This window comes from Suncus etruscus, chromosome 20, assembly GCF_024139225.1.
Source record: "Suncus etruscus isolate mSunEtr1 chromosome 20, mSunEtr1.pri.cur, whole genome shotgun sequence".
Taxonomy (NCBI): Eukaryota; Metazoa; Chordata; class Mammalia; order Eulipotyphla; family Soricidae; genus Suncus; species Suncus etruscus.
In genome coordinates, this window is record NC_064867.1 from 27,423,098 (window position 1) to 27,439,580 (window position 16,483).

Genomic DNA, 16,483 nt, shown 5'->3' on the forward strand with positions numbered 1-16,483 from the left:
ATACTTCTAGGGGCTAAAGGGGTAGCATGGAGATAGGGCATTTGCCTTGCATGCAGAAGGACGGTGGTTTGAATCCCGGCATCCCATATGGTCCTCTGAGTCTGTCAGGAGCTATTTCTGAGCATAGAATAACCCCTGAGCACTGCTGGGAGTGACCCAAAAGCCAAAAATAATAATACTTCTAGAAATAAATAAGTTTCTATTTGTGCCACGTTTAGCAGTGCTCAGGGACTACTTCTATTTCAGTGATCTGGGCTTACTTTCAGTGGTCTTAGCACCTGTGTAGTGCCGGGGATCAAACCCAGGCCTCCTGCTTGCAAAGGTTAAATTCAGCTCATTGAGATTAAGCTCTTTCTCCAGCCCAGCAATGAATTCTTAAAGATTTTTTATTTTGATAATAATTGGGTGGAAATGTTATCATTCTGAGATGCTAGTGACAGCAGTATTTGATGTACATTAGCATAGTGATAATACCTGGAGTTGTTCTCTTACCAGTTTGAAATAACAGGTGAGGGCAAAATACACAGGAATGAAGAATCTGTGTGGTGGTATCCTCCATCCCTGCACTGCTGGTATGATCCCTGTGCATCAAACCCTCAGTCAGGAGTGTTCCCCAGACCCCCCAACACTCTCAAGGAAGCTTGTGGGGAGGGAGGGAGAGAAAAGAGGAAATAAAGCAGACATACAGAGGTTCTAATAGGAGGTAATCTGGTTAGATTTGTGTGTGTGTGTGTGTGTGTGTTTGAGTTTCTAATAGGAGGTAATCTGGTTAGATTTGTGTGTGTGTGTGTGTGTGTGTGTGTGTGTGTGTGTGTATGTGTGTGTTTTGTTTGGTGCTTTGTTTTGGTATTTTGGTGTCAGACTAACAACACTCAGGGGCTACTGAGGTTCTAATAGGAGGTAATCTGGTTAGATTTGTGTGTGTGTGTGTGTGTGTGTGTGTGTGTGTGTGTTTTGTTTGGTGTTTTGTTTTGGTATTTTGGTGTCAGACTAACAACACTCGGGGGCTACTGGTGACCCTGAGCTCCTACTAACCTGAAACCTCCATCAGTGGCTGCAGAAATATCGAGCACCCCTGGGGACGACCCCTGTTTTGTTTTTTTTTTCCCAAAGGAATGAAAATGAGTTTCTTAAAACTTGAGTTGGATTATCAGGTAGGACAATCCTTACCCAATATGCTTTTGAGAGGACAGGCAGAAGATGATCATAGGAGTTTTTATAATTGTGATTAGTTCTTCTTTGTGATTAAGGCTTAAAGGAAATTAGGGACCAGGGGTATATTTAAGGGGTAGATTAGATCCTTTGCAAATAGGAGGCTCTGGGTTCCATTACTGGCATTTGTGCTCATGTATGCACGCGCGCGCACACAGAGTTGAGGAGCGCTAATTGTAATATCTAAACCGCCTTCTCTAGGTTCGCATTACATTAATGAAATTCCTACCCAGTGTGTTCATGGATGCCATGAGGGACAACCCTGAAGCTGCAGTGCAGATTTTTGAAGGGACCCATGAAAACCCTGAGTTAATCTGGAACGATAGCTCCAGAGACAAAGTGTCCACTACAGTAAGAGAAATGATGCTCGAGTAAGTAGTGGCCCACCGGGAGCTGTGGCTTATCTGTCACCTCACTGTAACTTGTTTAAGAGTTTACAAATTGTGTTTGACTAAACTTGCTATCTCTCCGCCCCTTTTCTGTTTTTCCAAGGCACTTTAAAAACCAACGAGACAACCCTGACGTAAACTGGAAGGTAAAATCTACTTTTATTTAGAGAAGTGAACTTTATTTTTCTATTGTTGCTATTGTTTTAATCCCTGCAGTCAGTTGAATGCCAGCCTCCTGGGTTGTTTCTAAAACATTTAGGTGTTCCCTTGGAAAATAAGGTTTTAAATATTAAAGTAGAAATTTGATTTTATTAGTTACTAATCAAAGCAACTCTTGAGTTTTGTTAATAATAATAAAATTTTATTACACGATCATTATGTTGGTTAAGAACTAGCCAATTTTAGCTAAGAACTAATAATTTCATAAAGTTTTCTGCAATAGAGTTTGCATTTCTTTTTCTTTTTTTTTTTTTTGTTTTTTTTTTTTTTGTTTTTTTGGGCCACACCCGTTAGATGCTCAGGGGTTACTCCTGGCTATGCGCTCAGAAATTGCCTCTGGCTTGGGGGGACCATATGGGACGCCAGGGGATCGAACTGTGGTCCTTTCCTTGGCTAGCGCTTGCAAGGCAGACACCTTACCTCTAGCGCCACCTCGCCGGCCCCAGAGTTTGCATTTCTTACTTCTTGTACAGCTAAGTGCTTTGACTGCATTTTTTTTTAATTTTTTTTTATTTTTAATTATGAGAACAAAGATGCAAAGAAAGAGGACAAGGTAAAGTTACAGTGGAAGGACAATCACCCATAACATAATTCTCAGAAGAAGTCCCCTTGCTGATACCTTAACTTTGAACTTTCAGCCAAAGAACATTAAGATAAATAAAACAGAATCCATGTACAATTACTTTGTCCCTCAAGTCCCCAAATTGTAACACATTATAATATTTCTTAACAGCACACAAGGCAATCTAAAGCCATAAAACTTACGTAACTCCTTAAACATTAGAGGCATAATATTCTTTACATTTCCATGTACATGCATATTAGCTTAAGTTAACTTCAAATTTTAAGTGGGTTTTTTTTTAAAGGATTAGAGTCAAAGGAAAGCAGCGTGCCTTTTTTTGTGTGTGTGTGGTTTTTGGGTCACACCCAGCAGTGCTCAGGGGTTATTCCTGGCTCCAGGCTCAGAAATTGCGCTTGGCAGGCACGGGGATCATATGGGACGCCAGGATTTGAACCGATGACCTCCTGCATGAAAGGCAAATGCCTTACCTCCATGCTATCTCTCCGGCCCCTTTGACTGCATTTTTTTTCCTTCATTTACAGTTACCAGAAGATTTTTCTGTGGTGTTTGGAGAAGCAGAGGGCGAACTTGCTGTTGGAGGAGTTTTCTTAAGAATCTTCATTGCACAACCAGCATGGGTGCTAAGGAAGCCTAGAGAATTTCTTATTGCACTGATGGAGAAGTTAACTGAACTCCTAGAGAAGAACAGCCCACATGTAAGCTTTCCCATACGTTTAGGATTGCTTGTTAAGAATTCTGACCGTGCTTTTAAAGCTTCATTGTCATTTACTATGCAATAAAGTAGACTGGTTTAATTGCATGATTTTGACCTAAATGCTCATGTTCTATGAAGGTAGGTATGTTCTGTAGAATGTGTATTTTTTAGTCAGCCCTTCATGAATGGCAGAGACAACCTAAGTTAAAGTAATTACAGAGCTGGGGCCGGAGAGATATCATGGAGGTAAGGCTGAGTGCTGCCAGGTGTGACCCAAAAACCAAAAATAAAAAAATACTCCTTTGGGTTTGTGCCTTTTACCAACACAGGGAAGTGTGTTGTTCTATTAGGATTTGTAAATTTTAAAGTGTCATCTTTTGCCAGTCTAATTATGGCCTTATCACTATTTTCACTGCCAGTGTGTTTGCTTACCATCCTCCAGGGAGAAACTCTGGAGACTCTGACAATGGCAACAGTGTGTCTCTTCACTGCACAGCCTCAGCTGGCTGACCAGGTCCCACCTTTGGGCCATCTTCCCAAAGTCATCCAGGCGATGAACCACCGGAACAACGCCATTCCAAAGAGTGCCATTCGAGTTATCCATGTGCTGTCTGAAAATGAGGTAGGTGAATCCATGGCATAGTTTATGGCTACATAATGTTTCCTCTTCCTGACAAATGTTCTTTGCCGTTTAAATCCAACAATTTTTAAGCCTATTTAGATGGCAATAATAAGTATCTGATTTTGTGTTGTCACTTGAACTTGAACTAAATGTAGGATTTTATTTTGTAGACTTGATTATTGTGGTATTTAACTGTGCCATACAAACTATCGCTACTCTAACACGTAATCTTCTCCTTGTGTGCACTTAGCTATGTGTGCGAGCCCTGGCATCTTTAGAAACTATTGGTCCATTGATGAATGGAATGAAAAAACGACCAGATACTGTTGGCTTAGCCTGTGAAGCAATTAATCGAATGTTTCAGAAGGAGCAGAATGAATTAGTGGGACAAGTAAGTGGCTTTTTAAATTCAACATGATTTCAGGAAAATAATCATACCAGACAGATTTTCATTACTTCGGTTTCTCTAACAGCATTGTACATGGTTGACTCAGGTTCAGTCCTCAGCATCCCATATGGTCCCCAGAACACCACCATTAGTGATTCCTGAATGCAGAGTCAGGAGTAACCCCTGCCTGGTGTGTCCAAAAAACAAACAAACAAACAAAAAAAGAGGCATACCTATTTGTTAGATACCTTCACCTCTTCCCTCTCAGCTTCATAGCTGACGGTGATCTTAGTTTGGTAATATTAATAAAAGCATGATTATCAGGCTGATACAAAAATGCATAGTAAATGATGAAAAGATTAGTGTTAAGAGAAAATGTGAAAAAAATGTAAAGGTACTTCAGATAGGGATCATTTTATAAACAAGCCTTTTAGTCTAGTTTTTATTTTGTTTGTTTTGGGGCCAGATCCAGTGGTGCTCAGAAATTACTCCCGGCAGGTTTGGGGGACATATGAGATTCTGCAATGCCGGATATTGAATCTGGGTCTACCACTTGCATGGCAAATGCCCTATTGCTGTACTATCACTTGGACCCCAGTGTTTTGTTTTGTTTGGGTTGGCTTTTTGTTGTTGTTGTTTTGTTTTGTTTTGTTTTGTTTTGCTTTGTGGGTCACACTGATAATACTCGGATTATTCTTGAGTCTGTGCTCAGGAATTACTCGTGGCAGACTTGGGGGACCATATGGGATACCCAGATTAAACCTACGTTGCTGCATGCAAGGCAGATGCCTACCCTACTGCTTTGGCCCTCAGCTTTTTAGTCAATTTTTAACCCAGGATAAATGCTGAAGCCTCAGGGCCTGCACTTTTTAGCTCCAATTTTAGATTACATCACTCCAGATTTCTTCTTAACTCTAACACTGATCCTGGTCAGCCTCCAGGTATTATTTTCCAACAGTATAGTAAACTGCCCATCTCCTCGGGTGCAGGGAAGACTGAAAACAATAGTGTATAACATTTGGTTATAGGCATGGAATAAAATCTTAGTAAGTATGCCATCATTAGATACTAAAAAAATCTGTATTTGGCATTAAAAAAGAAAAGTGAGTGTCATCTATGGTCCTGGGAGTGAAATATATCTTCAGAGGAAAAAATGTTATACATTTTTTAGAAGATATGCTTGTTCTCTTCCAGGCCCTGAAAGCAGATTTGGTTCCATACCTCTTAAAGTTACTTGAAGGCATTGGCCTTGAAAATTTAGAAAGCCCATCAGCCACTAAAGCGCAAATCGTTAAAGCTCTCAAGGCCATGACTCGAAGCCTGCAGCACGGAGAACAGGTGAGTCAGCACAGAGGTCTCTGGCCCAGTGGACATGATAGGGACATCTCAGCCAAGGGTCTGGCCACAGATTACCCCTTCACTTCTGCACAGGTTCTTCTGACAGGTGTGGCTCTGCATCAGCTCTTAAGACAAAGAATGGACTTAGCATAGCTGCCTCATAACTGGGGAACAACATGAACCACATAGACAAGTTTCTCCAGAGGCTTTTTGCTGTGGACAGAGAGAGCAAGTGGTATATTTCAGGAATAAAAATTTGGTTTATAAGAGGTGCCTGAACCAAAAGTGTTGGATAGATGCTAGGTCTAACTCTGTCTTTCACTCTTTCCTCAGCTGGCCCTGCCTTTTGTCTTAGAAGTTATCCTTTTCTCTGTGGTTTCATCTTCCAGCACCCAGTTCTTTGCTTATCATTCAAAGTGTTTGCTTTCCTTTCCTAGGTGAATGAAATCCTGTCTCGTTCTTCAGTCTGGAGTGCCTTCAAAGATCAGAAACACGATTTGTTTATATCTGACTCACAAACAGCAGGATACCTCACAGGTAACCACTTCTACTTAAGTTACCTTAAGTCATGCCAGAAGTCATTCGACCTGCCTTTTACCCAAGTACACGGAAAATAGCATTTGGAGTATTTTCCTAGGCCTCTAGCTCCCTCTCCAGGTAATCCTGATGTACTACAGATGTTTAGTGTTGCTTGGGACAGCATGTGTGCAGCACATGCTCGCTGATGAAACAGTTCATGGTTTGGATTCAGTTAATGAAACGTCGACAGACCTATTTCCTTGGGAATATCAGTATCATATGAAATGGCATCATTTTATTTTTGTTACAGTAACAGATTGAAACTCCAAATGTATAAACTCATGGAGGAATATTTATCTTCTGACTTGGCAGCAGTGAATCTGTAGTCTTACCATGTATTTTGGGTTGTTCCCATGGAACCGAAATATGGAGGTACCTTAAAAAGGGTGTTACGTCTGAGATCTCAAGAAAACACACGTGGTTATATCTTAAGATGTTTGTTCATTTGACTCCCGATTTCCTAATAATTCTAGAATACTTATTTTCATATTTGCTTCTAGTTAAGAAGAAAGTCATATTCTGCTATGGATGAAACTAAGTCTCAAGTTAAAGTTAGTTTTGAAATTAAAACCTTCGGGGTGTCAGATGATTCTTGCATTTTTTTCTATAATTATATACCAAAAGGTTGACCCTACCTCTCTTCTAACTAGAGATGATGTGGGGAAATTGAGAGAAGAAAAATACAGTGCTTTGTGTTTCTTATATTATCATCTTAGTTGCTGTATAAAAGTTTATACATCATGAAGACTGAATAAGAATATTCACAGATAGAAATGACAAAGAAAGTCTTATTTGGCTCTTGTTCGCACTCAATTTGTTCTTTTTTCCCCTTCTTGTAACTATTGTAATGTTAATTCCTAAAATTGACAGATGGAAAAGCAAAGTCTTTCCCTTTCCAGTGTCCTATGTCTGGTGATTGCTTTGGAGAGAGATTTCCTAGAAGATGGGCTTAGCTTGTCTGTCTGTCTCTCTCTCTCTCCTCTCCTCTCTTTCTCTCTCTCTCAAATAAAGCTGTAGCTTCTGAGTAGAGATACATTCTTGTGAGCACACTAAAAAATTGATCTCTTAAGATGCCCCCAAAGGTTTATAGAATACTACTCTTGTGTGCCTTAGCATTTATGTTTTGGATATAAGGACATTTTTTTTGGAAAACCTGCTATTGTTTTTCTAGCTAAAAAATGAATTTTATTTAAACCTTGGCTCTAGAGAACAGAGAGTGATCAGGCACTTTCCTGTAAAAGAGGCAGGCTCTTTTACACTCCACTGTCCTGGACATTCATTGACTGGTCTTGATTAAAGAATGACTGTGGTGCAACTCCACTTACTAGCAAGCCCTGAGCCAGAAACTCCATTAGAATACCGGGGATACAGGCGTCTCTCCCTAGACTTCCTTTGAAATTTTCTTTGGAAATTTTGGTCTTGGACACCCCCACCACTACCACACATATCCTCAAATCCCCTAATGATAGAAAATAAGTATTTCCATTCCAACCTCTGCCTGCCCTTCATATTTTGGATCCCTGGGGTTTGTTTGTCTCACTTCTGAATGAGTGAGACACAGTTGTGATGAGCTGGAGGAATGGAAGAGTAAAGAGTTCCAAGATTTTTTTTTTTTTACCCTGGGCCTTGAACCAGCTCAGGGGCCAGCCAACGGGAAGATAGATGATGAGAATATCAGTCTAGAAAGTGTTGCTGTTGGGCCCGGAGAGATAGCACAGTGGTGCTAGCCTTGCAAGCAGTCGATCCAGGACCTAAGGTGGTTGGTTCGAATCCCGGTGTCCCATATGGTCCCCCGTGCCTGCCAGGAGCTATTTCTGAGCAGACAGCCAGGAGTAACCCCTGAGCACCGCCGGGTGTGGCCCAAAAACCAAAAAAAAAAAAAGTGTTGCTGTTGCCATGTTATCTGTGGCAGGTGTGTGCCATAGCCCACTGCCAGCGGCCAAGTATAGTTCAGACCCTGGCAAGAAAAGGGTTTTCTGGAGACCAGGTTTAATAGGGGAACAGGCAAGGTAGGGAAGCCAGGGACCTTACAGTCAACCCCTAAGCAGAGAGAGGAAGTGAAAAAGAGAAAGAGAGCCGAGGTTAGGACCAAGGTGATGGGCCAGTCAAAGAGGACCAGAGGAGAGGGAAAGGCAGGAGGAGCAACAGAATAACAGGAATAGTGAGTTCAACCGTTTTTCTAGTAGCACTGGCAGCAACTTTCCAGTGAAGCCATCCAGGAGAAGCAGACACATAAGTACAGACTTGCACTCTAGCCGGGGGCTTATATGCCCCACGGGCAACTGCCCAAAAGGACTGTTAAGAAGGGGTCCCTTCTAACTGATTGCTCAGCCCTTAATGGGACATACCCCTTTTATGGCCGTCCACGAGGTGTGTGTAATCCAAGAGATGTTTCCACATGGGTCAGACTGATGAGCTTGATCTGTGTTGGCTCTGAAGCTTAAATCTTCCAATTTTCAGCACATTATCAATCTGAACTTTTTATTTGTGGAAATGTTGGTTGTTCGTGGCAACCAACTCTAGTGGCAGACAACTCTAGTCTGTCCTGTTTGAGAAAACTAAACTGTTAGATTTAAGTCTTGCTCTGGAATCAGTACTTGGCTAGGGTTTGTCTGTTGACTTGTGTGTTATGTGTGCTTGAGAAACAGGAATTTTGAATCCTCATAAGACCCTGTGACCTGGCTGGATCCACAGAATGTCTACTCTGGTGCCTTAAGTAGGAATGTTAAATTCATCCCAGTCCACCTCAGTCTTATGAGAAAGTCTGCACTGTTCCTAGCCTCCTTGTTTTGCAGCTGGAATGGGGTGCTGGGATGATATACCAGACCATTTGAACTAGGTTGGCAAAGGAAATGGATTTTGTTAGGAGTTAGGGAAAGAGATCAGAGCAGTAAGCGGGCAGGGCATTTTCCTTACATGCAGCTAACCCAAGTTCAACCCCTGGCATTCGTATTGTCCCCCCAGGCCTGCCAGGAGTGCTTCGTGAGCATCACAGAGCCGGAAATAAGCCATGAGCACTGCCAGGGGTGGCCAAAAAAATTAGGGCAAGATATAGTTGTTTGCTATTTTGAAGAAAGATAAGAATGATCAGAAGGCATTTAAGAATTATATTTTTCTCTTTACCAGCTGCTGAACAAACGTCTTTTGTTCATGTGCTTGGGATGGAACTGGGTGCTGGGTCTCAGGCAGGGAAACTGAGGTGCTGCTTAGGTGAGTCTCCTGTTCTAGCCAGTGTGCATCCCACATTGAGGGCCAGAGACTGGGAGGAAGCAGGTAATTAATTTGCGTTCCAGATCGAGGTGAGCCAGCTACTAATCCAGGTGAGCACTGACCTGAGTCCTCAGTTACTTGATCTTACATTAAATTCTAGAAACAAGCACTTGTAAGTAACTTCCACAGTGAGAGCCTTCACATTGCCTCACCTAGAATATCAGTAGAGAGAAGGAACAGGGAAGGAACCAGAAGCAAACTCTTGAAGTGACTTTCAGAGCTGGATTTGGATGGAGGCAGAAATCTAGACCTATTTATCCTTCTATGTAATTTATAGCATGTGCAGAATTGTCGACTCCTAGTGTCATTAAAGGGAGAGAAAGAGCACTTCATGGACCAAGTCCATTGCTTCTTTACAGGGTTGGGTTTTACTATATTTGTTTTTCTTTGGACACCTGTCGAAGACTACAACGTGAACAACGTTCAGGAAAATTTGTGAAGTTCACCGTCGCTTTATTGTAGATTAGTAGTAGCTGAGATTGGACTCTCCTGTTTTATTTTCCCACTGAGAATCCATGTTCATTTTGACTAAAGCCCCAGGTACCTTTTATTACTCCAGCACAGCAGCCAGTTCCCTTTAAGAGGAATTCTTTGCTAAGTTTCCATTTTCCCTTATTCCTCTGAGATACAGTGGCCTGTGCATTGATGCTACATACCCTGTTTCTGGCAGGCCCTCCTCTCTCTATCTTTCTCCAGAGAAAACAGCAGTGCCCTCCCACTATAATAATGAACTTGTCTTTCTTTTCTCTGAAAACCAGTTATGTCTTCCGGAGACATTTGTTGAGCTGGGAGGGAAAGAGCTGCTGAGTATTTACTTGCAGGAACATCCAAAACTGTTTTTCTCTCTAAGAGCAAAAGGGCATGGGGACTGGAGTTATAGCACAGCAGGTAGTGTGTTTGCCTTATACTCAGCTGACCTTGGTTTGATTCCCAGCATCCCATATGGTTCCCCTCAAACTACCAGGAGTGATTGTCAAGAATCAGAGCCAGGAGTAGCCCCTGAGTGCACAAGTGTAGCCCAACCCAGCCCTTCCCCCGCCCCCCAAAAAAGCAAAGGGCAGGACTAGCATTGGTCTGTTCTAGGTAATTATTCTGGGCCCACCTTTTCAGATTTTTCACTTTTCAGTTCACAGTGCCTTCAACATCTCATTAATGCACAGGCCAAACCCGTCATGTGTTCAATTTATTAAGCAGTCATATTCATGCAGCTTGAAATCAGGAGTTCGTGTGGTTTCCAAAGTATCCAACAGAACCTTTCACGGTTTTCCCCAGGATGCCTTTCTTAGCTCATTTTGAGAACGTATCTTCTACATGTATATTTCCTGGTTTGGTCTCAACATTCGTTGAACCCAGTTGTACCCCCAGACAGAAGTATTGGACCATGCAGGGGATTCTGGCGGGCATTCTTTAGAGGAAACTCTTAGGGAGCTACTTGGTGACTCCCTGGATTCAGCATTTCCCAGGTGGCCAGAAGAGACGTCCCAAGATGTAGTTTTGGCTAGGAGCTGCCTGAGTGGAGGGCTGTGTGGATGAACCCTGAGCAGTCTGGAAGGCAGGAATTGATAGGTGGTGGCCCAGGGAGGCCTTTGTCAAGGAAAGTCCTTTTTCTGTATTCCTAAGTGCCAGGTTCTGAGTGCTTGTGTGTTGTGACTGGCATGTTCCTATTGGCTCAGGCTGCGTTGACGTGGACTGTGAGCACAGCCAGGCACCTGGTGGCTGGGCACACCCTCCACCCCCCTCCCTTTCCCCTCCTCCACACAATTTGCCAGAAGGTGGGATGAGACAAATTTGCATCATGCCCTTTGTTGGACATGAGTTCATCAGACTGCTCTGCACACTTCCTCACCACTGCCCTCGCTGCTTATATTTCTTTTTTCCCCTCAGGTGTCTCTCCTTCCCTTCTAACTGGCAGCAGCCCCCTTCACCTCAGGAGCGGACTTTAGATCCGCTCTGCCAGGCAGCTTGCTAACTTCTGTGTAGCTCTCTGACACAGGTAGAGAACTGTTTTTGCTAAATGCATGCCGCTTCCACTGCCTTTGTGCCCCCCTTCCATGTTCCTTAGCTGTTTGCCTTGTTGCCTACAGTCTCATCAGCTCAAAACCCCGTTCCGTCAGAGTGCTTTTCTACAAACTCTTGGTACAGTTCATGCAGTGCTTCTGAGATGGAGTAAAACTTCTTGGCCATGTTTAAGAGAATCCAACCAGCTACTACCATTACCTGTCTAGAGGGGTGCAGGCCGATGGAGCCTTTTCATGCAACAGGACTGTTAGAATAGACCCTGGTAGTCAGAAGAAAGTACCAGTCCTTTTGCCTTGGCCTGTTGCTGTGGCCACCTTATTTTGACTTATTGCGACAAGTAAGAGCCTTCCCTTTGTTTTTCAGGGACTTTGATGTAATTGTCCTGTCCATTTGGGGTTACTCTTATAAAAGCATTTCTTTGCACCAAATAATGGGTGTTGATGGGAATGTTTTTATGGGGACTTTGATTAAGTGTGACTTGGATAGTTTGACCAAGTATGACGTTTCTTTCCTGTTTGTCCTGTCTCACTCCCTACCCCTCTTTTTCCCCCATTTAACCATAGCTATCCTTTTGTGTCCTGGGAATTTAGAAAATTTGAACTTCCAGATGTGAGAAGGGAAAAATTTCCCCCCATTTTTCACACCAGATGTTACTATTCAGCGTAAAATGATTTTTTTTAATTAGGGGGACACATCTGGGGACATTTGGGGACCATATGTAGTGCTGGGGATTGGACCCAGATTGGTCGCATGCAAGGCAAATGCCATATCCCCACTATATTTTCTCTCCAGTCCTTGAAATGATTTTTAAATTTGACACAGTAAAGGCATACCTTGGAACTGGGCTCTGCAACTATTTACTAAGGCTTGTAATTGTGAATTGAGATCATCTCAGAGGTTCTTCCCTTTCCTGGAATGAAGCATTTGAGCAGGTTTTGAGGTTGTGTGAAGGTCAATATTTGCAGGGCATGTCAAGAAGGTGCGTTCACTCTTTCAGGGCCTGGAGTAGCTGGCTACCTGACTGCAGGGACATCCTCGTCAGTCATGTCCAACCTGCCGCCTCCTGTCGACCACCACGAGGCAAGTGACCTTGGCTACCAGACTTGAAACATTCGTGAGAAACAATGAATGCTGAAAGGCCAGTGCCCAGTCCACCTTCCTCCAGCTCACATGGTGAAGCAAACTCTTACTGCCTTTCTCCTGGTTTCACAACAGTGTTATTCCTTTTTCTATAAATATATTTTTATTTAGGAAAAACGTTAGTGATTCTACTAGTATCACATTCTAAGAAAGCACTCTGTGGATCAACTTCAGTGGGTACACAAGAATTTTTTTTCTTGATGTATGTAAGCACATTTTGTTCCTTTATATCTGTTTACAAGACTGTGAATCAAAAAGACGAAACTTCCTTTCTAGTTTTTATAATGTTTTTTTGGATTAGCGTGCTGTGGGGTTGCGCTGCCATCAGCAGTAACTGGACTAAGTCGCTAGTTCCCGGGAAAGGGTAATTCCTCATCTCTATCACGTCTCCACGAACGTCCGTCCGCCTGCCGCCGTCAGACACTACTAGGTTCCATCCCCTTCCCGATCACCGACGACGCCCTCTCCTCAGTCATTAACCTGAGTGCTCACTCTCTGTATCCGTCAGTCTGTATAACTGGCTTTACCAAGTTGAATGAGAAAGGAGCTTGTGCAAAAATTTTTAATTTAAAAATATCAAGATGTTATATAAGAGATTAGTGTAATTGTGAAATGTTCTATACATTACCAAACATAAAACTTTCTATATTGAATGTACATTATACAGATCATTCATATATGTACATAAAATTTTAAAAATAAAGGGAATCGATTGCTTTGTTAATGAGATAATATTTGTTCTAGTTGAGTTTATTTCTGTTGAAAGCCTCAATTATCTTTTTAAGACTGGCAGCAGGAAACACAGACTTCTACCTGTAATCGCACCTTTACATAGATAGCCATGTCGACTTTGATCACTCTGATCCCTCGACTGTAATGCCCAGCTTTCTTGAGGAACTATATATATCTCACTCATTTTCCATACAATATTGAGGAATGGGCTGGCTGTCGGTATATAATCTGAATGACATAAATTCAGTATTTTTCAGAGGATGGTAAGAGAGCAGCTATTTCAAATAGATCACAGCACAAAGGTTTTCTAGTGTGATGCCAATAGGAAAATATAAATTAAGGATAATTAAGCATTTTTATATGAAATATCCAAACCCCACAAGTCTCTTTTGAGAACAAGAAGTAAGTTTTATTCCAGTAGTTGATATATGAGAACAGCAACAATGGATGGAGACTGGTTGCTAATGTTTCCATCAAAATATCTTTCAAAGGCTATGGAATAATCTACCCATGTATGTATTTTAAAATAAAATGATTATTTTCTAAGCAGTACTTTGTCATAAGAATATTTTCACTAAGAGATTATAATGGGGCCAGGAGACAGTACAGCAGTTATGTGCCTAGCATGTATCTGACCCAGGTTTGATTCCCAGCATAGTATGGTCCTTTAAGCATCAGCAGATGTAGCCCTGCAGGTCCCGAACAGTAGCATCCTCCTGCCCTTGCACTGAACCAACAGCCTGGTTGTCTGAGTATTACTGGTGAGGGTCCCTAGGTCTTCTGAGGACTGCTTGGGAGTAACTTCTCTTCCCTTCAATAAAAGTATAAGAGCAAATTTAGGAAGACTGAGTGTTTTAGCTCAAATGAAGATATTTTATTGCGCTTGTACTGAGAGAACAGATCAGTGAATATTTAGAATAGTTAAAGCTGATTTTAATTCACAGTACTTTCGTTTGAGAAATATCAATTGTGCTTTTTCTTTTTTGACTTTTGAGCCATCCCCGGCTTTGCTCAAGGCTTGCTTCTGGCTCTGTACTCAGGAAATCCTCCTAACAGGACTTGGGACCATAAGGTATGTTGGGGATTGAACCAGATGGTTAAGTTCAAGGCAAGCACTCTGCCCCACTGTACTGTCCCTCTGACCCAAACTTCTGAACATTCTCCCGTAAGGCAAATATTGCTATTGTGTGCAGAACCTCATGTCCAGAGAGTTATCAGTGGGCTCGGTACTGGTGCAACCCCAGGTGAATGACAGGGACCTTTCGGAGTTAAAGCAACTCACCAGAAATCATAACTAACAGGAAGAAGTTAAAACTTTGATGCCAAAGTCTACATTCATAGCTACTGTGCTAAGACAGCAAAGATCTCAAAGGATGCCTGTAACCTTCCACCATTATCTTCCTGTCACTTCTGGTTCCACCTTTATTCCCCTCTACCTCTCTAACCTGCTCCCTTCTGCTTAGTAATCTCACTATTGTAATCAAGGCCAAGTGTTTTAGTATTGTCTACCTGTTTTTGTCTCTGTTTCACAGATATGTGAAATCATCTCCTGTTTGTCCTTTAGACTTAACTTACTCAACACAATCCCCTCCAATTCTGTCCACGTTGTAGCCACTTGAATGCTTGCTTCTCTTTGTTGTGCTTTGTGCTACATTGAGCATGTATCATTTCAAATTAATGTTTTTATGTCTTAAGGATAGATACCAAGAAGTAACATCACTGGGAAAATGAAAACTATTCTTAGCTTTTTGAGAACTCTAGAGGCTGAACCAGACAATAGTCGCACAAAGTAAGAGATTCTTTTTCACCACATCGCTGCCAACACTGCCTTTTTATATTTTTAATCTTTTGGCTTTTGGATCGCACCCATCTGTACTCAGAGCTTATTCCTGCTCTGTTCTCAGGGATCACTCCTGGTGAAGTTTGGGAGGCCATCTGGGATGTCTGACCAAACCAGATCAGCAGCATGCAAAGCAAGTTCCCTGCTTGTTAAATTTTCCCCAGCCTGTTACCAGTTTTTTTCTGATAATATGCCATTCTCACTGGTGTGACATAATACCTCATGGTTGTTTGGTTTTGCGTGTCCCTAATCACAGGTGAGCACTTTTCCATGTGCATACTGCCCATCTGGATGTCGTCTTTGGGAAGTGTCTATTCACTTCTCCTGAACTTTCCAAGTATGAGTTTTCAGTTTTCTTGATCTTTTTAAAGTAAGCATTAAATGTTGAGGTCCAGAATATAGCAGAATCACTGCTGGCATCCCAGGGTGCAGGACTGATGCTCCGTGGTCCATTCTTAGAGTGGTCCAGGTGGCTGTGTCAAATTTGAGTGAAGTGCTGGGGCTCACCAGGGCTCTTGTATCCCTACCTCCATCTTTGTAGCCAAGGGTAGTTTCAGCTTCAATCTCCAGCATCCCATATAGTCCCCAAGCTCTGCCAAGAGCTAAATCCTGAGTTTGCCAAGTGTGGCCCAGAGACAGGGAAATGAGAGAATGTTTATATGTCTTTATGCGGTTATATAGCAAGGTTCCGCGGTTACTAAGTATAGAGTTTTGTGATTGTCCAGAGCTAGCTGTGTCTATAAAAATCTAATGTCTGCAAGCACATTCATTTCACCCCTGGCCCTTACCAAGTGTGTCAAGTGTGTTATTTCAAGGGGTGGGGGGGACCTGTGGCTTGAGTCACTGAAGGAATGAGTCATTTATCTTTCAAAAAAGCAAGGGCATATGGAAGTAATTCTACAAATATTTAGTGGTCACAGATTTAGCAGAATTGCTTCCACTACAACATAAATCCATGCCCCATGTTGACAAGACTCCACAGAACTCAAAACAGACCTTTGTTTATATTTATCCTGTGTCCCCTGTAAGGCAGAATTGTCCTGGCTTTACCTGGGGAGAGTGGGTCAGAACTTGTCTCTCAGCATAAGACTATGGAGGGGGATCTGAATCTGATCCCATCAGTTCAGAGTGAGCCAGTTCTCAGCCTGAAAGAAGTGGACAGTGCCATGCCCCTGTCTGCAAACCTTTGAAGTCAGACTCAGATGAAATGAACAAGATAAAGACTCTAGGAACCAGAGTGGCATCAAGACAGAGGCCAAGACAGGAAGACTAAAACTCTGGATAGAAAGTTCTTATTGATCCCTTAGAGATAAGCATTGCAAATTGCCAGAGCACAATTAAGAAAGCCCATTTCAGGAAATTTAAATGTGGCCTCAGACATATTTAAAACATTTCAGTTAAAAGTTAAAATAGGGGGCCAAAGAGATAGCATGGAGGTAAGGCGTTTGTCTTTCATGC

General features: G+C 42.2%; 1 protein-coding gene across 1 annotated transcript in view; it reads left to right on the plus strand.

Moving 5' to 3' along the window:
- Window positions 1-13,185, plus strand: part of DNAJC13 (DnaJ heat shock protein family (Hsp40) member C13) — a 121,012-nt gene extending 107,827 nt beyond the window's left edge. Inside the window, exons 50-57 of the mRNA XM_049766484.1 lie at window positions 1,414-1,583; window positions 1,705-1,747; window positions 2,925-3,098; window positions 3,540-3,719; window positions 3,970-4,110; window positions 5,302-5,445; window positions 5,883-5,982; window positions 12,311-13,185. Of these exons, the coding sequence (XP_049622441.1) occupies window positions 1,414-1,583; window positions 1,705-1,747; window positions 2,925-3,098; window positions 3,540-3,719; window positions 3,970-4,110; window positions 5,302-5,445; window positions 5,883-5,982; window positions 12,311-12,420 (1,062 nt within the window). The 3' untranslated portion in view covers window positions 12,421-13,185. The remainder of the gene's footprint in view (window positions 1-1,413; window positions 1,584-1,704; window positions 1,748-2,924; window positions 3,099-3,539; window positions 3,720-3,969; window positions 4,111-5,301; window positions 5,446-5,882; window positions 5,983-12,310) is intronic.
- Window positions 13,186-16,483: the final 3,298 nt, after the last annotated feature.